This window comes from Hakea prostrata, chromosome 9, assembly GCF_041222555.1.
Source record: "Hakea prostrata isolate BN-2017 chromosome 9, UWA_Hpros_2, whole genome shotgun sequence".
In the NCBI taxonomy this organism is placed as follows: domain Eukaryota; kingdom Viridiplantae; phylum Streptophyta; class Magnoliopsida; order Proteales; family Proteaceae; genus Hakea; species Hakea prostrata.
The window spans coordinates 13793525-13821387 of record NC_142608.1 but is presented as its reverse complement, the minus strand read 5'-3'; the positions used below and the strand labels follow the sequence as shown (position 1 = coordinate 13821387).

The 27863-nt window shown below is 38.9% G+C and overlaps 1 protein-coding gene across 2 annotated transcripts; it reads right to left on the bottom strand.

Moving 5' to 3' along the window:
• Window positions 1–836: 836 nt before the first annotated feature.
• Window positions 837–27163, bottom strand: LOC149004746 (putative ubiquitin-conjugating enzyme E2 38). 2 transcript variants are annotated; one of them, XM_089169513.1, is made up of 8 exons: window positions 26891–27163; window positions 26701–26794; window positions 4583–4717; window positions 4039–4473; window positions 3886–3949; window positions 3349–3488; window positions 2949–3260; window positions 840–2039 (listed from the first exon to the last, which is right to left on the bottom strand). In XM_089169513.1, the coding sequence occupies exons 1-8, from the start codon at window positions 26932–26934 to the stop codon at window positions 1758–1760; spliced, it is 1506 nt and encodes a 501-aa protein (XP_089025639.1). In that variant the 5' UTR covers window positions 26935–27163; the 3' UTR covers window positions 840–1757. The 2 variants fall into 2 exon arrangements, with proteins under 2 accessions (XP_089025640.1, XP_089025639.1); XM_089169514.1 differs by lacking the exon at window positions 4583–4717 and having other exon boundaries at window positions 837–2039.
• Between the last annotated feature and the right edge of the window lie 700 nt (window positions 27164–27863).

The following is a 27863-nucleotide window of genomic DNA, read 5'->3' as shown; positions in this document are numbered from 1 at the left end:
CTAACAAGTTATTGTTGCAATTACTGCAATACAGAGTCGAGCAATCTCCTTTTTCAAGTCACTAGCCGCTAATTACAGGGACGGTCAAAGAATCAAACTCTGGGATTGGATGCTGTTGGGGCGTAGTTCACCGAGGGAAAGTGATTAATTGCTGGAGCAACAAATACATGGGACACAAATTTTTGGCAACGATAGCCAAAGGACTAGCATTGGGGATGCGATTTGCGAGAAGTCACAACCTGCGGATAGACAGCATCATAACAAATTGGGAGAATATCAGAAAGCTTATACCAAAGCCACGACAATCATGGCCTTTGGAAGCCCATCCAAGACCTACCATACTTAGCACCCGAAATAACAAATTTACAAATTGTCACTAATAAGAATCAATAAATTCTAAAGACTGCTAGGATACTCGCAGAAGCAGCTTTAGAAGAGGACGAACCATGGGAAGAGATGAATATGTAATAGTTATCTTAGTTTTTTCTGATGTTTATTGTATCAAAAAAAAAATTTTGGCATTTATCTTTTTTTTTTTTCAATGAAATGATTTTTCAACAGATTTTAATTTCGTTTCTCAAAGCAAGAAGCATCATAAATTGTTTTTTGGTGGCTGGTTAAACAGACACATCTATAGAGTACTCTCAAGTTAGTAATTGACTTGCAAAACATATTTAACTCTTAATTCAAAGAATAAGCTTTGAATGAATCATCCATTTACATAAAGAGAAAATTTTTCAATCCACACGGTTAGATACTCAACATGTATCTGATTTAAATTTAAAATCCTCAGTTTTAGAAAATAAGAGAAAAGATATGGATTCCGGCATTTTCAGAATTTTCCTAAACAAGAAGATTTCGTATTTAGTTACATTGGCATGTCAAACATCACACCAAGTGGATAGAAATTTTCCTCTCCATACGGGTGGAGGATTCAGACTTGAATGGGCTAGACACACTCTTGGGTTACCTAGCGAGTAAGTCCTGCACGTGCAAGAGCATTGTCACAAAATTTAGAACTAAAATTCTTGAAATTATTTGTATCAAGAAACGTAGGAATATGGGAACAACAAAGGTAGTCAATCTAATAAGAACCCTACACAAGATATCATTTAGACTTGGTTTAAATCCTTCAATAAGCACTTGATTACTGGCTGCTAAGATACAAATTCAAGCATAGACATATTTGCTTCGGTAATATGGATTCTAATTAGACTTTTCCTTTATTCTGTATTTTTATCAGGGAATAATCTATTACTTTTAGAATCATACCTAATTTGACTTAAAAAGCTTGGATATCCAGATCCTCACTGGATGGGAATCCGAAAGCTCATATGAAATATAGTTATTAAATGTCAAATCGAACTCAAATAGCAAATATGCTAGTTGGTTACAGATTTGAATGTGGGTAATATTCCAAAAACATCCTACCATCATGACCATTAAAAGAGAGAGAAGAGAAAGGAAAGATAAACATTAAATGAGCATCATGTCATATCATCATCAGAATAACATCCTACCATCACATAAAATAAGGATATGGAGAATTCAATCCCATAGCATAACTATACATCCTATTCACAAACTACAACTACAGATGTATGTTGGAAAAGCTACCTAAATTCCAAAAGGCTTTCTTAGTCTGATCTCACAGCCGTATGTTTAGAAAGCTACCTAAATTCAATCATGTTAGCTTCAATGTCAGCCTCAATTCACCTTGACTGTTTGATCTCACAGCCCATACTACTTTTTTGAAGTTAGAATTCATCAGGCACATCTTCCTCCTCCTTGGTTTGCTGGGGTGCTAAATGCATACACCCCTTTGCTCCAATTTCTGTAAATCTTGTAAAGAGCAAGTTGGAAATATCATATACTTTCTTTTTAAAAGTTTTGGAGCAGCTTTTCTCACCGTCTTCAACATTCTGGACGACTCCCTTAACGAAACAACCTACCTTTGCACCCTCCATATATGCCTTACAGGCCTCCAGAATATCATTTGCATGCTCGTGAAAATGTCCTATAACAAAATTTTCAAAGTTCTGCATCCAAAACCAAATTTCAAATAGTCAACACCAAAAAGAAGAGGAGGTATAACTGCTCTGGATGCAAGTGACCAACAAAATAGAAGCATGTTGTGTAGGCTTGTCGAGCAAATGAATGTACATGTGTATGTCCTTGCACATTGACATGTTCAAGGGAAAAACTGCTACATTCCCACATGCAGGGATCTAAGTATTCGAACAAGGGATTGTAGCAATTCTGAGTTTAACCCTGCTAACCTACCAGGTCATTAACTGATCCACGTGGAAGACTAGTATCATGCAGTAACATCAAAACCCAAGTCACTCAGCCAATATGATACTACAGATAACCCAAATTCCCGCACCCCCAAAGTAAGGGCTAGACCGGTGCCAAAGGCTTCCGCACAAGCAGAGTCCGAGGGGGCAGTTTTCCTATGCAATCTTACCCAAATCCCCACTCAAGTAGCACTCAACGAAATTTCAACAGCTCAATGAAATTCTAGTTTTCAACTAGCCAAAATAACTTAATACTAGCTGGAAACCTTCTCCAAGATTAGTCATCATGCACTGTAACTACTGTATCTGCCTAGGGGGAGCCCTGACAACACAAATAATTCCTAGCACCACATTCGGTGGCATAAATTCAGCAGCTTAAACAACCTTGCTAATAGTTTCATGAAAGGAGACGAATACAACAGTTTAAAACGAGCATGCAGGTTAATAGATCTGAGTTTCCCATCAGTAGTCAATCAAAACCCTCTCCCAACTTGCCTTGGGCCAAAAAGGCTTTTCATAAACCATCTAGACCCAACAAAACCACCTCCTCCCCTCAGGGGAAATAAAATAAAATAAAAAGAAGTAAAGAAAAAAAACAGCTCAAAAAGAAGGGACGAAAGAAGAAATGGTAAGACAGCTGCAAAATCCTACCTTTGGTGGCCTGTTTAACGAGTAAAGCATTGTCCTACAGGATAGGATAAATGTTTCTTCATTGTATTTCCGAGAAAGCTTATCACCGGTTGGCAGCCCACGGCTTCTTTCATATCCAGGTTCATTGAAGTAGGGTTCTTCATTCAGAACCAAAGCTTGGATGGACACCAAGACTTGTAACATGGTTGATTTGCCAGGGATCCACTTTTGGGTTGCATCACCAGTCCAAGTGTTCAAAAGACTCAGACAGACATACCCAGAATGGTACAAGTTTGGGTTCAGTCGAAGACCTCCAGAATGGTAGTGCACTTGCTGGAAGAAGGAAAACAAATCTTAAGAGAAATATAATCTATTAAGAAAAAAATCTATAAATTTATCACAATATAATCAAGCACACTACCGGTGGAACATTAGGATAATCTGAAGGAAAGGAAACATCAAAGAAGAAAAGACCATCATGATAGGGAGTGCCAGCAGCTCCAACAATGACAGCCCTCAATAGATCCATCCTCTGTTCATAGGCTCTCACAAATATAGTATCTGGAGAATCAGTGAGAAAGCAAAGAAGTTGATAATGATCCACCAAAATTGACTATTAAGGTATCTTAAAAGAAGCAAGAACTAGTTGTTCTAACAATAACAGCCATATGTAGCAGAGCTAGTTAGTTATCAAGATTATGTCCCAACTGTTAACGCTTAAAGGGTATCATATTCTCACTATCATAAGTTTCACGTTTTTTACCACAATCAACTAGGAAGTATCAGAACCTCCTAAAATCAGCAAGTTAGGTTAGGTCAAAAACTCAAGTATTTTGGCTAAAACTGGAAGAATCTGACTGGGGTGAGAGGAAATAAATATCAGAACTTCTTGTGCCATATTCATCTGAAAAATACCACTGCAATAACATGTCTTGGATATTACTACATAAGAACTCACCCGGTAAGCCTGATTCCATCATCTTCCACTCTTCCTGAATTGTCTTTGTCCAAGTTTTTGATGGCTGTCGAAGAAAAAGAATACTTATATTACCCTTTTTCATTTTCCCAGGCGCCGGGGGGTGGGGGGTTGGGGGTCAAGAGACCAACTCACCTTAGCTTGTGAAGAATCTCCATTAACATAAAAGTGGTCTGAATAATCTTCAACAACATCAAATTGTTTAAAATCCTTGTAATTCTTTAGGACTTCACCCTCTGGTTCATCTACCTCAGCCAGTTCTACTTCACAGCAAGAACTTGATTGGCTGTGGACAGCTGAACTGCCTGTACCAGCTCTAGTTTTTTTACTTTCAGAAGAGTCCAGTAACCAAGGAATGGATGCCTCAACATCCGGAGGGAGGTCCATCGCATCAAACTGGGCTTGAAGGCACAAAGCATAATCAAAATCTGGAGAATCTTCATCATCTTCTTCAGGGTACAACAAATCCTGTGGATCTGGCTCAACATTATCTAGAGGGAACTGAGGAAGATCAATCATAGACTCAAAATGTCTTGAACTAGGACCCGCGAAATCATTGGCCAAAGCATGCTGTTAAACCAAGCAGAGTAAGTAAGATCAAACGAGCAATAGGAAGATGGTCAGTTGTGAGGTAAGGAAAACAATCATCAGAAACCCTGGGAGAAAGCCAATTATATACCTTCACTTGTTGCCAACTGTAATCATACCCATTTATTGTTGCCTTTCCCTTGCCAACTTCTTTATTTTTCTCATCAATTAACATTATTCCAAGATCATCATATTCATCAATTTCAACAATGTCATCAGGAACAACCTATGAAGAAACAACTTCTTTCTAGAGTTAAACATGAAAAAGGAACAAAAAATTTCATTGGATATATTTGTACAATTCATGAGACCCAAAAATAGAGTAAAAAAAACTGATTGCACTTGAACAGAACTCTTTACTAGGTGAGTTATACTCACAAAAACAGAACAAAACAAAACAAAAGTTTGGTAAACCAAAGGGATAGACATATTGCAATCAAAAGTTAATCACTTTCACAATGGTAAAGTTTGTTTTAGAATTTCAATTAACACAAAAAATAGTGTATTTCTATTTATGGTGGTGATTGTTCTTTTTTTTTTTTTTTTTTTTGGGGGGGGGGGGGGGTTGGTTTGCTAATGCCAAGATCAAAAGTCTAACGCCTTATCAAACCTTCATGTACTTCTTTCTACCGGTCTGATGTGTACCAACATTCCCTGCAAGACCTGTATCTTTGTTTTTAGTTTTCTCTTGGTCCAATGTAATTTTAAATAAAAAATATATGAACAAATGGAAATAGTTGACATGATCAAACACCAATTCCATGGGCTTGACCAAACAAAAGATAAAGACTCAATTGAGAAGAAGACAAGTGATGCAAGACCAAAGATCTAAGTGGCCAGGAGCTGCCCCTAGGTTTGCTGCCCAGCAGCACATTGTTGGTCAAATAGTATATATATTTCACATTTATTCCAGTCTGATAATATCAATTGGGCATTGGCAATCTTGTAATTCCGGCCAACTTTAAATCTGGGACAGCAAGGTCATTTTAGGTTATCAGTCATTTAATTAAAGTCTTTCTATTTTTCAGCTTTAATTAATTTAATGCATCCCACAATTTGGCTGTTTAGCTGCTGTCCTATTCTAAGTCAGTCTTTTAAGTACAAGATTCAAAAGCACTTCATGTGTAAAGTTATAAATCTGCCTCCTACTTGACTAGACGACTACAGACTGATTTATTGATATTTGCTCCAAGCTTGAATGCTTTTTCTGCGTCTTTACTGCATTGCTGGCATATGTCATTCTTGGTACAGAAACCTCCAATTATTGAGCACACCTAAGGTTATTGGTGAGATCAAGCCAGATGGTTCTGTGGCTGAGCAGATAGCCTTGAAGAAGCCATTTCATCTCATCCACAGCAACTACAAGGCTCCCCCATCAAGGTATCTTGCAGCCTGCACCGCATTTTCCTTGCCTCTCAACCCTTGATATATATTAATGCCTTACCCCTTGTTTGATCCCCTCTTTCGTCCATAATCAATATATCTCATATCTCCTAAACCCTTCATCAAGATTGAACCAAACTTCATAAATATCATCCCCCATATTCCCCCCACCTTCGATCCAACTTTCAGCCTTTTGTGAGTAGACAAACCCTAGTCAATTCTTGATTCGGAACCTTAATTTCAAAACCTAAAACCAAGAATCATCCGAAACAGCTCAAACTGGGAAAGCAAAATCTAGCCAGTAAAAGGTTCAATCCAAGTTGTGGAATTTCGAAACCTTTCTCCCCCCCCCCCCCCAAAAAAAAAAGGAAACCAAAACAAAACAAAACAAAACCACCAATCACTTAAAAGATATGTAAATTTGTCCGCCAGCCACAAACCTAACCAAACCTCCAATATAAGATCATTTGACTTATTAAAGTCAAGCATATCCATCTTCAACTATAGATTCGCATTAGAGACCACACCATGATAGTAACCCCATATATCCTAACAAAACCTACAATAGCCTAATAAAAGTTAGCACCTGGAGATATTTCTGATCAAGATCTTGGTGATTTGGCCATCATATGATTGGGGTCTACATCAAGAAGAGCACCAAAAAACTTTTGCATTAATCAAATTCATTTCGAACACTAGCCCTTATCACAACTGATAAGCCCCTTGTATCACGAGTCTATAAGCGAAAGCGTAGCAAACAAATCCCCAAAATCGGGTGAAAGATTTGAAGAGTCATATTACATTCAGGTTACGTTTTAGGATTAGATTTAAAGAGTCATATTACATTCAGGTTACTTTTTAGGATTAGAATTGAAGAGTCCTACTCGAATTGGGATGATTCTGTTGATTAATATTGTAGGAACGTAATTGCTATAAATAGGGGGAAGGAAGAGTAGAAGAGACACGTTTTTTGAGTTGTAAAAAAAGTAAGGGAGGGGGCAATTGCTCTCGGGTAGAATAAGTTCACCTACAGCCGTAGTGTGTTCTGTTCTGCAGATTAATTTTGATTATAGTTGAGTATTTATATTATCATTGTGTGACTAAATTGTCCACTGCTTTTCGGTTGAGATTGGGGTCTTATCAAATTGGCATCAGAGCCGTCGATTCCAAGGGAACGGTAAAGAGTCAAATGGAGCAGAGGGTAGAGGAATTGGAAAGTATCGTGAAAGAGATTCAAGGTCAAGTTGGACTCTTGGCACAACACATAGAAAAAGGAGAAAAGGCGAATGACGATTTCAGAGAGGAATTAAGGTTCATGCTGTTGAAAGGAAAATCAGCAGAGATCCATACCTTAACACTGGAGGTGAATGAAAACGAAGGAACTCCAGATTGCAGTGAGCGAACGATCGAACCAGAGAAATCGAGAGACTTCCTTCCTAGACATCTTGAGATGCCGATTTTCATGGGGGAAGATCCGATGGGGTGGATCGCACGGGCTGAGAGGTACTTTGACTTGTACAAACTAAGCAATGTAGAGAAATTCAAAACTGCAACTCTTTGTTTTGAAGGTGCAGCACTGGGATGAACCATAAAAGAATCAATGATCCAGCAATTTAGCTCGGCACAAAGGAAGACTCCCCAAGAGGCACTGATTAACCATAAGCAAAGTGGGACATTTGCAACATATAGAGAAGGGTTTGAACAACTTGCAGCGGCTGCCGGAGCGGTGGACGAAGAATGGCTAAAAGGGTAGTTTTTGGCTGGATTAAACGAAGAGGTTAGGGTTGAAATCCAATTATTTGGTCTCACTAATTTGGGCCAAATAATGGATCTGGCCCAAGCGGTGGATGTAAAAAATGGGTTTGGGAAAATTAAGAAGTCTACTTGGGCCCAACCCACTCGATCGGCCCAAACTTCAAACCCACGTTTCATTAATATCAGCCCATTCAACACCAACAATAAAGGAACCGGTACGGTTCAGGGAACCGGAATGAACCAAGGATTTAATAATCCGGTTCACCAAATCCAAAGAAATGAACCGTCGTCTTCTTCCTCACACATCGATTCACCACATACCTTGAAACTGACAGGACAAATCAATGGCTGTAAAGTCATCATTTTGATCGATTGTGGCGCAACGCACAACTTCGTAGCTCAAGAGTTGGTAGAGCCGTTGGGATTAGTGGTAGAGAAGACAAAGTTTCAGGTCGCTTTGGGTGATGGAACGATTAGCAAAGGTACTGGGATCTGTCAACTGATTCCGATACACTTGGGCGGCGAGGTCTTTGTACAAAATTTTTACCCTTTCAATTTGGGTAGCATTGATATTATTTTGGGCGTAGAATGGTTGCAGACACTCGGGGAGGTACGCAGTAATTGGCATTTGAGAACCATGAGCTTTGAGTGGCAGGGACGATCCGTGAAATTGAATGGGGATCCGACTTTGCTGCGGTTGGAAACAACATTGAAAAGCGCGCTACAGTACATTCAAGCAGGCAGTGATGGATACTGGCTATAGCCTCAGCATCCCGACGGAGACGATATAGAGGTACACGAGAGTACAGAAGTATCAAATTTATTAACCGAATTTGCTCAACTATTTACTGAACCCAATGACCGGTCACCAAGAAGGAAGCAAGATCACCGGATACGGCTAGCCGAGAGAAGTACCCCACCTAATATTCAACCCTATCGTTACCCGCACTCTCAAAAGAACGAGGTCGAAAGGTTGGTACAGGAAATGTTAACAGCAGGATTGGTACGGCCTAGTGTGAGTCCTTACTCCAGTCCAGTATTGTTGGTTCGAAAGAAGGATGGCAAGTGGCGTTTCTACGTGGATTATCGTGCCTTGAATAAACTCACAGTTCCTAACAAGTTTCCCATTCCTGCAATTGACGAACTACTGGATGAGTTAGGCGAAGCCACTGTGTTCACCAAGTTGGATCTGAAAGCAGGATACCACCAGATCAGAATGGCAGAAGGTGATGAGGAAAAGACAGCTTTTCGTACCCATAATGGTCATTACGAGTTCCTGGTAATGCCATTTGGGCTTTCGAATGCTCCGGCCACATTTCAAGCACTCATGAATGAGGTATTTCGAGAACACTTGCGAAAATTTATTTTGGTGTTCTTTGACAAAATTTTGGTGTATAGGACCATGGAGGAACACGTGGGACATTTGCGAACCTTTTATACTCCTCACACAGCACCACCTCGTCATCAACCGAAAAAAATGCATGTTTGGGGTTGCTACACTGGAGTATTTAGGGGGAGTTACGGCAGATCCACGGAAGATCAAGTGCATGGTGGAGTGGCCCCAACCCGCCAATCTAAAAGCCTTGCGAGGATTTTTAGGTTTAACAGGGTATTGCCGTAGATTCGTCCAAGATTATGGTAAGATTGCCGCTCCGATCACAAACTTATTGAGGAAAGATGCATTTCAGTGGGGTAACGAGGCAACAACGGCGTTTAACGCCCTCAAGACAGCCATGACATCCGTTCCAGTATTGGTTATGCTAGATTTCACAAAGGAGTTTTTGGTGGAGACCGATGCTTCAGGTTTTGGGCTGGGTGCGGTTTTGATGCAAGATGGCCATCACATTGCCTACTGGAGCCAAGTGTTGTCCCTTTGCGCACAAACCAAGTTCGTTTATGAGAAAGAACTAATGGCAATTGAGCTAGCTATCCATAAATGGCGTCACTACTTGATGGGGAGGCATTTCAAAGTACGAACTGATCAGAAAAGTCTGAAATATTTGATGGAACAGCGCATTGTGGCTACTGATCAACAGAATTGGGTCTTGAAGCTTTTGGGATTTGATTTTGAGCTACTATATCGTCCAGGAAGAGAAAATAAAGCCGCCAACGCTGTCTCGGGACGGTCAGAGGATGATAAACAACTTTACTCTATGACAATAGCAACGTGGCAGGAAAGTGAGGGTTTAGATGTGGTAGTTCACACATCAGAGCGTTACCAGAAGATTATTCAGGCCTTGGTGAAAGGATCCCAAGACTATCCTAACTATCATTTCCAACAAGGAACATTACTCTATAAAAATAGGTTAGTCATCCCTGAAGGATCCCCCCTAACTCTCAAATTATTGTCCGAGTATCATTCTACCCCATTCGGGGGGCATTCAGGGTTTTTGAGGACCTACAGGCGATTAGCAGCTGTGGTGTACTGGGTAGGAATGAAGGCTGCTGTCCGCGATTTTGTGGCCAGTTGTGATGATTGTCAACGCAGTAAATATCAAGCCATGAAACCCGCAGGATTCCTTCAACCACTGCCAAAGATGTGGCTACCTCGTTCAGCAAGGAGGTTATCCGCTTACATGGGTTCCCTCGAACCATTTTCTCTAACCGAGATCGCATCTTCCTTAGTAATTTTTGGATGGAGCTTTTCAAATTGGCGGGCACCAACCTCAAGTTCTGCAGTGCCTACCATCCTCAAACGGATGGTCAAACAGAGGTGGTAAATCGCAGTCTTGAGATTTACCTACGATGCTTCTGCGCTCGCCAACCGAAGGACTAGATTAATTGGTTGCCATGGGCAGAGTATTGGTACAATACGACATTTCATTCAGTAACTCAAATGACTCCCTTTCAGGTTGTGTAAGGGCGAGACCCCCTTCTCTCCTGATTGGGAGGATGGTCGCTCTAAAGTTGATGAGGTCGGTGTGTTCCTTCAGGAGCATAATCGAGTATTAGATGACCTCAAAACAAATCTGCGGGTGGCCCAAGATCGGATGTGTATTTCCACGGATTCCAAGTGCAGGGAGGTGCATTATCAAGTGGGGGATGAAGTTTTTCTTAAGCTACAACCTTATCGCTTCCAGAAACTGGCCAAACGGCCCAATGAGAAACCCAGCCATCGCTTCTACGGGTCGTATCAAATCATTGAGCAAGTAGGACCAGTTTCCTATCGTCTACATTTACCTGTTGATTCAAGGATCCACTCGGTGTTTCATGTCTCACAGTTGAAGCAGGCACTTGGGCAGCATACTACTCCATAGCCATTTCCAACTTGTTTGCAGGGGAACGGCGAGTTGCAGCTCACATCAGAAGCCTTGCTCAACACTCGTTTCTCTAGTCAAGGGATGCTGGAGGTTTTGATTCAATGGAAAGGACTGCCTCCTTGTGAAAATACTTGGGAAATTTATGATGAGATGCAATCCCACTTTCCAGATTTTCACCTTGAGGACAAGGTGAAACTGTTGGAGGGGAGTATTGATAAGCCCCTTGTATCACGAGTCTATAAGCGAAAGCGAGGCAAGCAAATCCCCAAAATAGGGTGAAAGATTTGAAGAGTCATATTACATTCAGGTTACTTTTTAGGATTAGATTTAAAGAATCATATTACATTCAGGTTACCTTTTAGGATTAGAATTGAAGAGTCCTACTCGAATTGGGATGATTCTGTTGATTAATATTGTAGGAACATAATTGCTATAAATAGAGGGGAAGGAAGAGTAGAAGAGACACGCTTTTTGAGTTGTGAGAAAAGTAAGGGAGGGGGCAATTGCTCTCGGGTAGAATAAGTTCACCTACAGCCGTAGTGTGTTCTGTTCTGGAGATTAATTTTGATTACAGTTGAGTATTGCTGTTATCGTTGTGTGACTAAATTGTCCATTGCTTTTCGGTTGAGATCGGGGTCTTATCAACAACCAATAGACTCAAACACCTATACCAAAAAGAAAAGGCTTAACCCAATCCTTAACTTATAAGGTATACTCATCCCACCACAAAAAAAAAAAAACCTTGTTAGGCAACTGAAACTGAGTAGGAAACTGACATAGACTCCAAGAAATCATAAGCCAGGCCCCACTAATGGTTCAAAAGAACTACTAGAATCACTTAATCAAACTTGGTTCACCTGCTTCAATTTAAGAACAAAAAAAGAAGGGAGGAAAACTGAAGTACAGAACTGAAACAACTAATTACGTATGCAACTTATTACCCCACACTTTAGGTCCATAAAAGTCATCAATTACAAAGACAGAACATAGGGTCAGAGGCCCAAACAGAACCCAACCATAGAATTACTCAAATGTTAAAACAAGCCTATGTGGGTAATGAATCTGCATCAGGTTGCAAGTAGCAGATTTCTTTCCATTTTTGTGCTGTCAACCTGCTTCTTAAGTTTGCCAAGGCTTGCCATAATAAACTCATTTAACTGCTTCTTTGAGTACCAGTAGGTTCTTTGGAAGCAATAGATTTACAGAAAACTGAGCAAAGCATGGACACATAATAGGGGGCATCATCACAGTAACAACTATTATCCTCTTATTGTAGAATATTATATTCCCTGTAGAAGAGTAGGGAATGTATCCTGTCCCAGAATTTGCATTTAACACGGTACAATTCATCAATCTTCATGCGCTAACATGCTAAATAGCATGGTCTGGCTGAAAGAAAAATACAAACATTTAATGTCAGTCACCTGGTTTCTTTTGTTTGCAATGGAATCATGGAAGTTGCCAAACCTTTTTAAGCATATGCAATCTAAAATGTGTGATGTGAACCAAATTCTAGGGTTTAAAGTACTAGAATTAGCCTCACTCCAGGATCCTCTCTCAGGTAGTCACCGGTCTTCTAAGGCTATGTGCCTGTAATGGACGATTTGTTGGAGAAGTTAGGGGTTCAAAGGTTAAGCTAATGCCGTTGAAGGATTCAGCAAGGTTTAGGAATAGGGAATTCTGGGTTTTGAAGATGGAAACCTTGCTGTAATTGAGGTTCAGATCTAGTATAAGCAGTGGGGACTGAGTTCTTGAAATTTTAGAGGTTAGGATGAATGGTATTAGGGTTTGGCTACCGCTGTTGGTTAATTTCAGGTTAGGTTTTATAAGCTGTGGGCCTGGGAATTAGGCAATAAGGTTTCGGTTGGGGCTCAGATGGGGCTGTTGTGTGACGTTCTATAATTTCAGGTCAATCCTAATTGGTTTGGGTTTGATTTGAAGTATACTACTGGGACTAGGACTCTTAAATAAGTCATCTAGGGTTGGGGGAAGGTAAAATGGGAGTGGGAGATGGTAATCCTAAAAGGGTTTGAAGTTTGGTTGAGGAATTCGGGAGTTATTAGGTTCCTAGTAAAGTTGGGGTTTAGGGTTTCTAGAAGTTGAAGATGAATTGCAGAAAATTTTGTAAACCTAATCGATGATGGCTTGATGGAGGATCCAAAAGTGGGCCTAGGGTAAGGGGAGAGGTGAGATTGGGGATCTAAGAGTTATAAGGGGAAAGTGCTGCTGCTTCCAAAAGGTTTAGGAGCAGGTGGGGGAGTGAGAAGGAGAAGGGGGCTGGGAAGGAGAGGGGAAGGGCCGTACTTGGAGATCGTAGAAGTTTGCCGGTGTTGTTGAATTGTCGCTGGAATAGAAGAACAACGGTTTGAATTTGAATAAGACACTCACAATGTCACCACAGGCCTCCAAAGGAAACCCACGACTTGTTTACTCCAAACTCTCAATTTTGTTAATCAATTAAACTTATGTTTACAGAGAATGGAGGGTTTATTTATCTCCTTCAAAAGAAACAAACTAAGACAAATTGGGAAACCTAATTTACTTCAAATTGACCCTTTAATTCTAATGATGACTCTAACTTGACTAACAACTTCTCACATAAACAAGGCCTCTATCATAATTTACTCTTACAGAGAGATCCAATTTGAACTCTAAGAGTGGATATGGAGCCCTAATAAAAAGTAGACTTAAATTAGGAGATTCCAACACAGACTAGGAATCACACCTAGACAAGGACTCTATAATAAATCACAAAATGCTAACTCAAATGAGAAAATAAAAATAGATTTAGGGTCCTGACGCTTGGCTGGACTCAATGGGACGCAGAACTAGGACACCACGAAATTTACAAAATGACCAAATTACCCCTGGTTCAACCTAGGGGCATAGGATTTGGGAAAGTAACCCTAGGCCCTACGGAACCCTAGAAACAATTTACACCACTGTGTTTACCTTATTAACTGAATGCCTTACTCTATTTTGTGCGGTTGGATCCCCCGCCCTCCCCACCCCCCCCACCCCCTTTTTTTTTAATTCTTCCTTTTAACCTTTATTGGGTTTTACAACCAAGTGTTTTAGGCTCTTCTTGGTATCAATTCTCATTCTCTATTATACCTATTTAAAAAAATTAAGTACAAGAATTCATTATTGGTCAAGAATGAAAAATGGTTTGGTGAATTTTGTCAAAAATAAATTACGGAATGAAAAATAAGCTTGGTATGTCAAAATAAAAAATTGTTAGAAAATGATAGTGAGCAAGTGAGGAAAAAAAAAAAAAAAAGGTAAGATTTTTTATAAAAGAATGTGTATTGACTATTTTACCCTCATATTAACTATAAATTTTTTAGTAAACATTTGCATAAATGAAGAGAATGAAATTCTCACCATAATCCATAATAGACAAAAAGTTTATTATGGATTTTGGAGGCTTTTCTATTATTTTAAATAAAAACAAAACTGATAATAGATGCCAAACAATTTAAAATAATGAAAATTTCTCATAATTGAGAATGATAACTGATACCAAAAAGAGCCTTAGGTAGTGTTTGTTTTGTCCATAATCACTGTCTTAGTGTTTCCAAGTAAGATCCTCAAGTTCTTAAGTGCCTCTTTGTTGTTTATTCCCAAACCCAAAGGGCTACTGCTGTCATTCCCTTGCTTTACACAGATATTTGTCACTGATGATGTTTCTTTCTTTGAATCCAGCCCTTATAATGACTCTTCCTTTGTCGTTTCTAAGTTGGATGATGATCCTCCACTACATGCTGTTGAGTATTATATTATTAGTCCAGTTCCAAAAGTCGCTTCGCCACCAACTGCCCCACCAATTACCAATGTGTACTAACACCACCTTCCAAAAATATGGCTTCCAATCGGTTGGTTTGCTTCTAGCCATGATGCAGAAACACACCCTTGGCCCGACTAGAAGTCTAGAACTCAATTGGGCTACCAGCCCAAGATGAACTGGATCCAATTTGAGTCATGGGTCTAGTAGGATTTTAGGAAATATATTATTTGGAGAAATAATGTTTTTCTGATTATTATGCAGTTAGACTTGTTGGATATTTGGTCCTAACTAAACTTGATTTCCTAATATGACTAAATTTCTTATTTAGGGAGTGAATCTTAATTTAGAAGTCTTTTAACTTACTTCATAAATAATGGTGTGATTACCCATTGTTACGGACTTAATAGAATTGATTGAGTAATGAATAGAGAGCCTGTGTGGCTGTGCGCATGTGAGCACCCTTTTCCTCACCCTTTCTAGTATGCAATTTCCTTTCCCCTTCTTCTTCCTATTCCTCTAATTAATCTTCTATGAAAGCCCACATAACAACCTACTCCTAGGCCGGCAATATCTAGTATACAAAGCCAAATATCCCATCCCTGCAACCTTCTTCTACATCTATTCCCTCTTCTCCATCACTGCTTTTTTCCCTGCAAAACATCATTTCAGAAAGGGGGGAAAAGTGTCAACCCAATCCCACCCCCTGATCCATATTCAAAACCAAATAGGGCTACTTCACTAGCAAATAGTCTAGGATTGGATCATATGCATTTGGGTTTTGATTCCCTGGGTTTAATTTGTAATTGGCCAATTTAATGTCTTAAAATATGGGTAGAAATTAGGAAAACGGGAGTCATTTCACTGGTCTAGTTAAAGTCCTATTTCAATTCAATCTCCATTATTATTCAACTTTCCTAGTCGATTAGGTTTAGGTTTAAGTAGTGGGTAGGCTTTCCTTTTCAGTATAAGAGTTTATTTTGGAGTCAAATTTCTAATTTTCAGTCATAGTTTGAGTTTGAAACTAGTCAGTCAATGTGGCTACATAGATGTAATTGCTCAACTGAGTCATGAACTGATGAATTGAATTTTGGATTTTGTTTACTGCTGCTGGTGAGGTACAATGACATAGGATGGTTGTTGTGTCCCCCTCCCCCTTTTCCTCTCTTTATTTTTTTCTTATGGGATTTCTTCTTCATCTTATTATTGTAAATTCCTACAAGACTAAGGTCTTCTTTAAGCATTCCACTTGCTATTCTTCAAATCAGTAGTAAGTTGATTCACCCTATCCTCAAGATTTTTCTTCTAACCTTCTAAATTCCACAACCCTAAATTACTTTATTTTCTTCCTATTTTCATACTCTGCCAGAAAACCAAAAACTCAAACTTATACCAATCCAACCATCAAAACTGCCCCAAACTTTAGGGATCATACCCATATATCATTACCTAGGTTCTCTCCAATTTTCGTCCCCATCAAACCACTATATCCTATGTTCTTGTGTACCCCAATCAACTACCCCAAAATCCTAAAACTCTTAAGTCCCTAACCATTTGAATTGAGATCCCAAAAGACTGGCCTCTAGTTGATCCTATTTAATCTAGGGCTATATCATCTCCTTCGGTACCCTTAGAAAAAAAACCCAACGCATCAGCGAATCAGCAGGCCTTCCTACTTGATTGCACCAGAACCAAACCATAAAAAGTTTAAAAAGCAAGGGGAAAGTATGAAGAAGAGCCAACAGAATATGACAGAGAAGTAAAAGAAAAGAGAGATCGGGGGGGAAAAAGTGAAGATCAAGAGATAGTCACAAAAAAAAAAACGAAGCAAAAGTGGCAAAAGAAGAGAAGCATAGCACGGATAAGGAGATACCTGGTCAGAGGAACCAATCGATTGCTGATTCGTCCTTCCATCACAAGCAGAAGATCGCGTTTGATCGTCAGCCATTCTCCTCTAGTTCGATTAAGAGAAACAAAACCAAGAAAAGAATCCAAAACCCTAACAGTAACCTTTTCTTTCGTTATTTATTCTAATTATTTCCTAACATACCCCTCCCTTTCTCTTTAGTCCATTTCTATCCGATATCTTTTTTCTTTCCGAATAGATTTCCATTTAATCACAATTCTCTCACATCATTAAAGAATTCATTTTAAATACTATTCTGCCACTGTTATCATAAACCTACCAGACAGAGATTGATGACTTATTCCTTTCGTTTCAAAATGGATTTTGCCAAATGCAAGTAGAGCTTCTAATTTGGACAACAGGTCTTTGGGAGCTTGCCAATATTCACAACTACGATACCATGTCTAGCATGCTACAAGATGAATCAAATGTGGAAAATGACGACGGCGGCCAAATTGATGCACAAGGTCGGATCAAAGTTAAGATTGAAGAATAGACTGACAGTCTCATTGGAACTGTGAAACCCTATGTGCAGATTACCATTGAAGAAACATTATTCGCTAACAACCATTACAGATTCATCCTGAGATACGTTGGACCATCGGCCCCCATCAAAGTTAATATTTGTGGATGCTGATCACAGAGCCCTGATCCTCTCATCTTACAAAGCTCGTAGGGCAAGTTTTTCTCAACACTGGAAGAATTAATGCAAAAACACAGCCTTAGGCCAACCCCAAATCAAGTTTCCAGACCAACATGAACCAGATCTAGCTTGAGTTGTGGGTCTAGTAGGACTTTGGAAAATATACTATATGGGGGAATAATGTCATTGTTTATTTCATCTTGTTTATTTTAGCAGTTAAGACTCGTCGGATATACAGTTTCCAATTAGTTTCAATCTTCTACGAACTCTACCTCATTACCATCTTCGTTTGCAAAGCCTGAGATTGATCCCCCTCCTTCAGATCTTGACATACCAATCACCCTACATAAAGGTTCTCGTAGTTGTGTTCAATATCCTATTTCTAATAATGTTTCCTATACTGGATTGTCCTCTTATTTTACAACCTCTTTGTCAACCATTGAGAATTATCCTCTTCCTAAAAAATTTTCCAATGCTCTGTCTGATCGAGGTGGTCTGCTACAATGATTGACGAGTTAATGGCCTTAGAAGAAAATAAAACCTGGGATCTTATGCCTTTACCCTTAAGGAAGACTACTATTGGCTGCTGGTGGGTCTCTACAGCTAAAATTAATCCAGATGGTACTCTGGCTCGATTAAAAGCCAGACTTGTTGCTAAAGGTTATGCTCAGGTATATGAAGTTGATTACTCTGACATATTCTCACCTATGGCCAAGCATACATCTATTAGAATATTGATATCCCTTACTGCTACCAATCATTAGTCTTTATACCAATCAGATGTGAAGAATTCCTTCATGGGAACCTTCAAGAAGAAGTACAAATGGAGCAACCTCCTAGGTTCGTTGCTCAGGGGAGAAAGGTTTGGTTTCTCTACTCAGAAATCATTATATGACGTGAAACAATCACTTAGGGCATGGTTTGGAAGATTCACTATAGTTATGTTAGACTTTGGATCGACACGGTGTGAGAGTCATCATTCTATATTTTTCCAACACTCTGACACAAGCAAAATACTTCTTGTAGTTTATGTTGATGATATTGTTAAGGGATTGTCAATCAACAATTGATAGGTTGAAAACATTTTCACAAGAAAAATTCTAGAAAAAAAAACCAAGAAAAATTCTAAAAAAAAAAGACCACGGTAAACTTAATTATTTCCTGGGAGTTGAAGTTGCTAAGTCAAAGAAGTGCATCATTTTATCTCAATGGAAATATGTGATTGACTTACCTTCTAAAACGGGTATGCTAGGGTAAAAACCGTTATCTACTCCGGGGGAGACCAATTTAAAGCTAATGCCTGATGATAGAACCATCCTCACAATCTTGAGAAATATAGAAGACTTGTCAGTAAGTCAAATTATCCAAGAGTAACGCAACTTGACATTGCCTTTTCAATCAGTGTTATGAGTTAATTTATGTCTGCTCCATGTACATCTCACTGCGATGTTATCATTCGGATCTTAAGATATCATAAGAAAGCTCCTGGGCATGGACTTCTCTACACCGATCATGGTTATAGTTGAGTTGAGGGTTTTTCTAATGTTGACTGGGGTGGTTCTTCTATTGATATAAGATCAACTATAGGCTATTTATACATTTGTTGGAGCAAATCTTGTGTCATGGAAAAGTAAGAAAGAGACAATGGTGGCAAGGTCAGGGTGCAGAATCGAGTATAGAGCCATGGACACATCACTTGTAAGCTGATGTGGGTAAGATAGTTACTTCAAGAACTTGGGTTGGTTAATGATTTGCCCATGAAGTTGTGGTGTGATAACTAGGCTACTGTTCACCAAGCATCCAACACCCAATCTTTCATGAATGAATCAAGCATATTGAAGTAGATTGTCAATTTGTTAATGAAAACTACAAGGTGTGAAATCTCCCAATCATGTCAGTGCTTGGGAACAACTAGCAGATAAATTCACTAAAGCTTTGGAAGGTGCAAGGGTTGAGTATATTTGTAAAAAGTTGGGCATGAACAACATGCATTGCTCGAGGAGTGTTGAAGGGCAAAAAGGTCTAGGAAATGCCATCGAGAATTAGCCCAAGCACAAATCATAATCTATTTTTGTTTCTCCTTTTCTAGTTTCTTTCTACCTGTAATATGCTTATAAATAAAGAACTATTTGGGCTAGAGACTTCATGATTCATTATTGAAGCTCCAAGACTCTATTGTGGCTCTCTTTCTCGCTTTCTCTCATCTCCATTCTAAGTTCACAAACCACAAAACTCTAACTTAACCTTTTTCCCCCCTAAAACCAAACCTATCCACCCATATGAGTTGGTTCTCTTAAAAAATCTTGGAAGAAATGGGCCTTATTAAATTGGGGGCTGCATCTGATTGAACTGGAAATTTAAGCACCATATTCCTCTTCTCAAGACAGACTCTCACAGCTAATGCTGAAACCAAATTTTACTTTAGGCTTCTATTTTATTCTTCCATGATGGGGCATATAACTATGGTTTAAAGCCCTACAACTTTCAATAAAAGGAAATTTTGACTCTTAAGAAATAGAAATAATAAAAGGGCTTGTGACTCTTTTTAAGAAAAACTTGATTTAAATTAGAAGACTAATAACTAACCCATTTAACCTAATCGTGAGACCACACCTCAAATTGACCCAAAAAAAAATAAATTTGTGTATCTCTGTATTAGCATATTGTTTTGGGCCCATTTGGAGGGTTAGCTACAAAATAAACCATTTGGACAAGCGGCCCAACCCCACTATGACCCAACCGTAGGCTTATTTAAGCCTGAACAGAGGCTTGATCTGCATCACCTTCTTTATTATTTAAACACAAAAAATAGATAAAGGCATCAAATGCGTCCCTTTTCAACTAAAATTTTTCAACCATGTTCCATGTAGAAGGTCAGGGTTAGTCAATGTTCTCGGAAAAAACCCAACGCACGCAAATAACATGAAAACCTATTCCATCTGCAGGAAAATATTTTAACCTTCTAGTGATAACCCAATCAAATAAGAGACGCTTCCAATGCCAAAAAGAACAAGAGAGAAAGCCTCAATCAACTATGATAAAACCTAAGAAAACCTTAATTCCCAGTTGCTTCACATGATAGATCAACCAATCCACCTCTGCCATATGCCAACCAAATGAGGGTAAGTCAGTTGGCTGCATGGACCCTTTTTCTTCAACTAGCTCCATTCAGCACCGCTCACAGTCATTTAAGACATACCCTAACTGTATAGATCTTTCCATCTGAATCAAATCATCCCTCCGCACTGGAGCACTTAAAGATACATGCCACCTTGAAATACTTCTTTGCAACTTATAATGTATTGGAGCTATACTCCAAATTCTGTATTCATTCAACCAGTCATTATATTTTTCTAGTTATAATTCACATCCATCCCAATATCCTCAGTTCGGCTACACTAAGCTTGCTTATATGTTGTTTCTTCATTGCCCAAGTTGTAGCTCCATAAACAATTTCAGGCATAAGGCATTATAATGGTCCTTGGAAATTTCCTTTTGAGTTTTAAGGGAAAACATCAATCACATAGTATTCTGCGCACACCCCCTCCACTTCTTCCATCTTTCTTAATTGTTCTTGCAGCATCTTTTTTATTCTCCTCCTTTATTAAGATTAGACCTAGGTACCTGAAATTTTCACTTTGTGTATCTGCTCATCAATTTTCACCAAACCGTTTTCAATCCTGTTGTCACTAAAATTGCTGTTTATATATACAATGTTTCTTCTGCTACCTTTTGATTCCAAGGTTGATCTTCATGTTTCCAACTTAGAATTTATCCCTGCTTTAGTTTCATCCCCCAAGATTATATCATTATAAAAGAGCACAACCAATGGATCCCATTTTGAATGCCTTTAGTCAGCTCATCTATGATCAGAGCAAACAAATACAGGCATACAGTGTCCTTGATGTAATCAAATTATAACTCCGAAACAGCCTAAACCTCTCTGCAACGTGAGGAGGACCTTGCTGAATAATACCCATCAAGTCCCTCCTTTTAAAGGGAATGCTATAAATTCTCTATTGAATAATAAAGTACGTTATGGTGCATGTCTGATCCCATATTCCAATTGGCATGAGTATAAAGTGATCTGATGCATGTCAAGGAAACTATCAGTGGTTCAACCTTGGCCACAGCAGGTTGTCTACGAGTACGAAGACTGTAAATAGTCCTGACAGTAACATATTGATATTCCGAGAGTTTTGCCACTGTGATGTAACCCCGAAATTTAGGGTTAGATTTTCAAGATCTTCTGAAGGAGATCGAACACTCAACTAGGTTTCTAAGGGTAAACTAGGGTTTTTAGAAGTTTCAGCCAGTGGGGTTTTGAGCTCTGACCTTGCTTTTTTATGTTTCAGATTTAGGACTCAGGGTTTTGGAAGGGTTAATGGGGGTTTGGAAGGTCTGGTTTAGGGGTTTAAGAAGCTTCTAAAAATTCTGCAGAAGTCCAAGGTTGAAGAAGTCTTGCAAAAAATTTCAGATTAGGGTAGAATAAGTTGGATAGGTTAATTGGCTTAGGGAATGTGTTCCTAGGTTAGGTGCGATCCTAGGAGAGGGTTTTTGGAACCTCGAGGGGCTGGGGAAGTGGGGTTTACACAAGGAGAGGTGCTGCTGCTTGCGCAGAAACAGTGAGGGGCAGGAATGGCGTACAGTTGCAAGGGAAGGATCTCTTGGTGTAGGGGAAGGGCTGGAATTGCAGGAAACTAAAGGGGATTAGCCGAAGGGGATTTGTAATGAGTGGGGGGTGCAGAACTAAGCCAAACAAGAGAGGGAAGTAGGGGTTTAGGGGCTGGGAATTGGGAATTGGGATTTCCTACTCAGGTAGGATTGAGATGCATAGGGAAGAAGAAGAACGCTTGCGGCTGCTTTGGGAGGGCTAGGGTGGGGCTGAAACTAAGGGGAAGGGGTTGGGGGTGGTTCTAACTTACTTGTGAATGGATGCTTGGCTGGAGTTGCAGAAGAATGCTTAAAGAAGATGCTGAAATCTCAGAATTGAAGAAGGCAAGAGCTTCTAACCCAGCCGTAGGTCACCTTCCCAGGGCTCCCACAACTATACCAGTCTATTCCCAAAACTCAATTCATTCCATCAATCAAATATGACAATTACAATATGACTTAGGCTATTTATAGCCTAGCAAACCCAACTAAACTCAAATTGGTAACTTGACCCCTAAGTAAACAATACTTGCCAAATTAGGACTCACCTAAACAACTCATACTAATACTCAAGAAGGAAATAACTCTTTCCTATTTTAGAACAACTCTAGGACTCTAACAACACCCAAAAGGGAATCAAACTACTATAAGATTTCAGCCCTTAGATTGGAATCTCTTACAAACACTTAACTAAAACAGAACTACTTTAAAGTAAGGTTTCCTAAACTTAAGGAAACCTATCCTGACAACTCAACACAAGCTTTAATGGACTATAACTCATAATTGACTCATCAGAATTAAAAAATAAAAGAGTTTTTTGCATGGTGCCCCCTTAACAGGGGCCCAAATTCATGACAGCCCCCTTATGGGCAATATATTCCATGGCGCCCCCCTACATAAAGTGAAAATTTCCAAGTTACCCCCCTTAAATGGTCTAGTGTTTTGACCATTAAGTTAAGGTTGTAAAATGACCATAATAACCCCCCGTTAATGTGTAAGGACCAAAATACCCCTCATAATTCTTTTTTCACTTCTTTCCATTTACCTCCGTCTTATTCAACTGCTTCGAAGCAAAGCTCTTTCTCCTCTGCCTTTGACTCTGGCAACTTCCTCCAACTCCCACGAACCCTGATGCCATCTTCTTGTAAGTTGTTCAGATTAGTGAATCATGGGTTTGGTCCAGTCAAGTGTGACTTATGATCAAAAAGCTGTTAACATTAATGGGCAGAGGAAAATCCTCATCTCCAGCTCCATACACTACCCAAGGAGCACCCCTAATTTATTGCCTCCTCTACACTTCTTGATATTTCTATTATTCCTCACCTCTGCAATTGTAGACCCCCCCCCCCTTCTAAATTTTTGGTTGTAACCATTAGTTTCTTCACCAAGATATTCACATTCCTATCTCTCTTGGCTTCCGATCCACTGTTCTCCCCCATCGTTGTTCTCTATAGTTTAATCCTCCTTTATCTCCCTGGAATTGTCATCGACATTGTTCTCTCACCCCTCAGAAGCCATTCAAAGTGTTGAACAAAACATCAATAAGCCTACTGAACAGGTAGAAATCGAATCGTTGGTAACAGAAAAGAGACAGACAAAGAAAGAAATTGTTACCCAAGCTTGTGTCAGTACAAATCTGACACCCTCATTCTCTTCCTTCAATTCATTCGTCGAATGGAACGTGGGAGCTCCACTAGAAGTGATCTATTTAGTGTATGAAGGAGAAGATCAAGAAGAGAATACCAACAACAAAGAGGAATGCTGCCAAATGGGTATCGACAGATGCCTTCCTTGTCACTTTACTATCCAGAATCTGATTCGATTAGCTCGCCGGATGATGATTTTCCAACATTTGAGAAGTGGGATTCGCAAGAGAATATGTGTTTCCATGGGAAGAAGAGGGTAGAGAAGCATTGATCGAGATACCATTAGATGGTAAGAGAAGCACCAGAGATGTTTTCCAAGTGGAGGAAGAGAGCCTGATTGAATCGATCTCTCTCTCTTACCCCGTTTGGATTTCAAGCGAGGAATTTCGCTTTTCCGGCAATTGTTAGAATTCAGATTCAGTTCACTTGTTGGGGTTTTAATCATGATTGCTTACTGTTGTGCCATGTCTAAGTTGAAGATGGCATTAGGGTTTGCCGGTGTTGGAGGAGGTTGTCAGAGTCACAAGCGGAGGAGAAAGAGCTTCATTTCGAAGCAGTTGAAGACGACGGAGGTAAATGGAAAGAAGTGAAAAGAATTAACAAGGGGTATTTGGTCCTTACACATTAACGGGGGTATAGTGGTCATTTTACAATCCTAACTCTGTGGTCAAAACGCTTGACCGTTAAAGGGGGTAACTTGGAATTTTTCACTTTATGCAGAGGGGGCACCATGGAATATATCGCCCTTAAGGGGGCAGTCATGAATTTGGGCCCCACTTAAGGGGGCGCCATGCAAAAAATAAAATTATATCCCTGACCTTGGGATTGTGGAGAGCAAAATGAGACCCATTCTAGGCCCCCAAAAGAGGGGCTTGGAAAATGACTAGAATACCCCTGGGGTATTCGGCCAGCCTTAGGTGCACCTTTTGGGTCTAAGTTTTGGCCCAAGACTGGGGGGTCCAACGCAAGATACATCACATTGCTAGGACTCCAAGCAGATTCAAGACCTGTGATTTTTCATCATAAAATACCAATGACCATGAGCTTTCTGCTGAAGGTTATCTGTTAGTGAGCAGCTACACCTGTCTTTTGTTGGGGGTGTTGGGGGGAGGAATGGCTTGGGAAGTATCATAGCAAGCAAAGATAATTCTTACTGAAGCTTACAATAAACTGTACCAAGTAAGACAAGGATATTTAGTGACTCATATAAGTAAACCAAGTACAAAGTAACTATATAAAATTAAAACTGAATTGCTGTCTGCAGAGGTACCATACACAGGTTACATGCAATTGGTTGACCAGGTGGCAATTGATGCAATATCAATAGATTGGTTGGATGGGCAAACAAAACTTTGGAAACCTAGACCCAACAAGAACCAGTCCAAGACTTTTTGGTCAAAAAAGGGGTTGGAATCAATTAATTAGTATTTTAATTGTTTTCTTTTTCCTACATAGGAATGAGTTGTACTTTTGGTTGAACTTAGTTTTCGAGCCCCATATGTCAACTAATATGTGTTTTTCTATTTAATTTAAATACATGGAGGTAACCTAGCCATATTAGAGTGACTTAAGATAGTAGCTTGAGGGTTTTTTCAAATTGTGCATTCTCTTCCCCCTTCCCTGTGTTTTCCTCTTCCCATTCTTCTAGTTCTTATTCTGTAACAGCCCACCATAGCAGTATATTTCTCAGCAGCCTGATTCTCAGGTCTGCATCAGCAATACAAAGTGAGAGAAGGGAAAGAGAAAATGAAAAGAAGAAGAAGAAAAAAAAGAAAAAAAAAGGACAACAGCACAAAAAATTGGAAAAACTTGATCAATTGACCAAATGCAGCCTTGTGAGAGGGAACCAGCAGCACACCCCTTAATTACCTTTACTCTGATCAAGCAAGAGATCCTGTCAACTAAAAAAAAAACCTCTCACAAGGAATGCCCTCAGTCTATCTCAAATTATACTTTTGTTGTCTATGTTTGGTTGACAAGAGATGAATAAAAATGACAAGAAAAAGAACCACTTTATGGCACCACATCTGGCTTAATAGAGGTACCAGGAAATCTTTTACTTTGTGAGACTTTTCTTAGGACTTGTGCCTAGAGAAATATTGTCATAGGTTCCACCACTTTGTGGTAAATCAAATATAATTTTTTTATGTTCTTGGCTCTCTTTGGCATATTTATAGTTATGTCCATCACCTAATTATGAATAACTAATAATGATAATAGGTTATGAGTGATAAAAATAATCGTCCAGTTACCTAGTAAACAAAATATATCATATAACAAGAAATAGGTTTGGTATAGTTGGGTGAGTAATATATTCTATATCATCAACATGGTTCTGGGTTGGCTTTGGTTTACCCTATGTTTTATATATTGGTTTGGACTAGTTTTGATATCCCAAAAAATATTATCAAACTGGAGATGAAAGCAAGGTGGAGGTTGGAGAGAGAGGCAAGCAAGGTTTTGTTTTATTTTTTATAATTTACCATTTTTAACCCTACTTAAGTAATAATATTGCACATGTTCATAAACATTAATGGTACTCAGCATAAACAAAAATTAACAGTATATTGTGATAAATCATAAACAACCGTTGATCTATTTATGAAATTATGCTTAAATCCATTTCTTTTAATGAGCAGGGGACATAAATCATACCAAATACTACAATTTATAGTTATAGGTCAAATAATCATAAATTAAAACCCTACCAAAAAGAGCCTTCATTTCATTTAATTTCTATCCATTTGTTGTCAGCCAAACACAGCCTTATAGTTACCTTTACTCTGATCACGCAAAACATTCCGCCAATAAAGTATCCACTCATAAAGAAGTCCTCAACCGACCCTAAACTAACTACTATCGTGTGAAAAGAAAAATATAGAGAGAGAGAGAGCAAAAGAAGAAATGACCGACCCAAAAAACACAGAAATTTCAGCTGAATCATCACATATAGCAAACCATCCCATGAGTAATTCAATCCACATACAAACAACTTATCATCAGAATAACGAAACCAATAAAGTTACCGATTCTTTTTAGATTTTCTGTTGAAACACATCAAAAGGAGAACAACAATCCGATCAATCTTTCCATCAATTGTATCCAAAATCAACAGTAATAAGAAGAACTATGGATGAAGAACCCTATCAACAACAGAATTTTCTCGATCAAACTGCTACCTGATTATGTTTTAGAGACTTGGAAGCCAGTGTCTTGATGTCGATGAGGTCAGGCTCGTAATGTGAAGAGCTAGCCCCAGACATTGAAAGAAGCCTGTTAACAGTACCCCCAGAACAGATATAAACCCAATAATTGTACGGAAGAGCACACACCACTAAAGATTATGAACACACGAAGATAGATAATTACTTCGAATTCCGTGAGACAACTCTAGCCACCGGCGGCAGCTCCATCACCGGAATGTATCAGTCCGGAGAGAATCTGAGAGCGAGCGAGGGTTTCTTCTCCACACGATCTCTTCTGCAATTTCTTATTCTTAAATTTCTTCTTAAATCTCTGTACTAGTGACTCTCTGTCTTCTCTCTCTCCCTATCTTTCTGTTAGACCCGAATCACCAGTCTCTCACTCTCTCTCTCTCTTCACTTGCAATTCGCGCCTTCTCAAGTAAGTTTTTCCAAAGTAAGCAACAATAGCGGGTTTGTTATTCTATAAAAATAATCCTAAATTTATAATAAATTACCAACAGTACCCTCGTTTCTGCTTTACCTTATTCCACAACGAGTACTGAATCATGATGACGTGTAAAAGATTTTCATTTTTGTGTTTTTTTATTAACATGCTCATCTTTTTTGCTAACCAAACAAATAATTTCTTACTTTTTGCAACCAAAAAAAAATATAAAAAAAAATTTGTAAGAAAAAATAAAAATCTTTTGAACATATAGCATGGCTTCATCACTGAATAACTGAGTCAGCCATGAACTAGTATTATGCCAAACCATCGGAAACTTTGACTGAGATGGTGATTAGATTTACCAACTTAAAAATGAAATCTTCTAAATGCTTTTTTTTTTTTTGTTTGAAAAGATATTCAAGATATTTGATATAAAAGTTTAGTGAATGTGAATTTATTCCCTGTCGACCTATAATCAAAAAGGGTATTTTGATAATATACTATAATCTTACAGGGTTACTAGTAAACCCTAAGATAGTATGATAATAAATCTTTAATGAGTGGAGGAGAAAAACTTTTCTGAAAAGTTCATATTATGCAAATAAAAACACACAAAAAAATTTCATGGTGAACTACCTCAAAAATCTAAAGTCAATTATCCAATCACATCGAGGCAATCTCCTAACATTATCCAAGTTTAAATGCATTA

Coding starts and splice junctions, on each gene's coding strand:
- LOC149004746 (XM_089169513.1), bottom strand. CDS start 26,934: ATGGAGCTGCCGCCGGTGGCTAGAGTTGTCTCACGGAATTCGAA. Junction 3,950..4,038: donor GAGATTCTTCACAAGCTAAG/GTGAGTTGGTCT, acceptor TTTCTTCGACAG/CCATCAAAAACTTGGACAAA. Junction 3,261..3,348: donor ATTATCCTAATGTTCCACCG/GTAGTGTGCTTG, acceptor TCCTTCTTCCAG/CAAGTGCACTACCATTCTGG.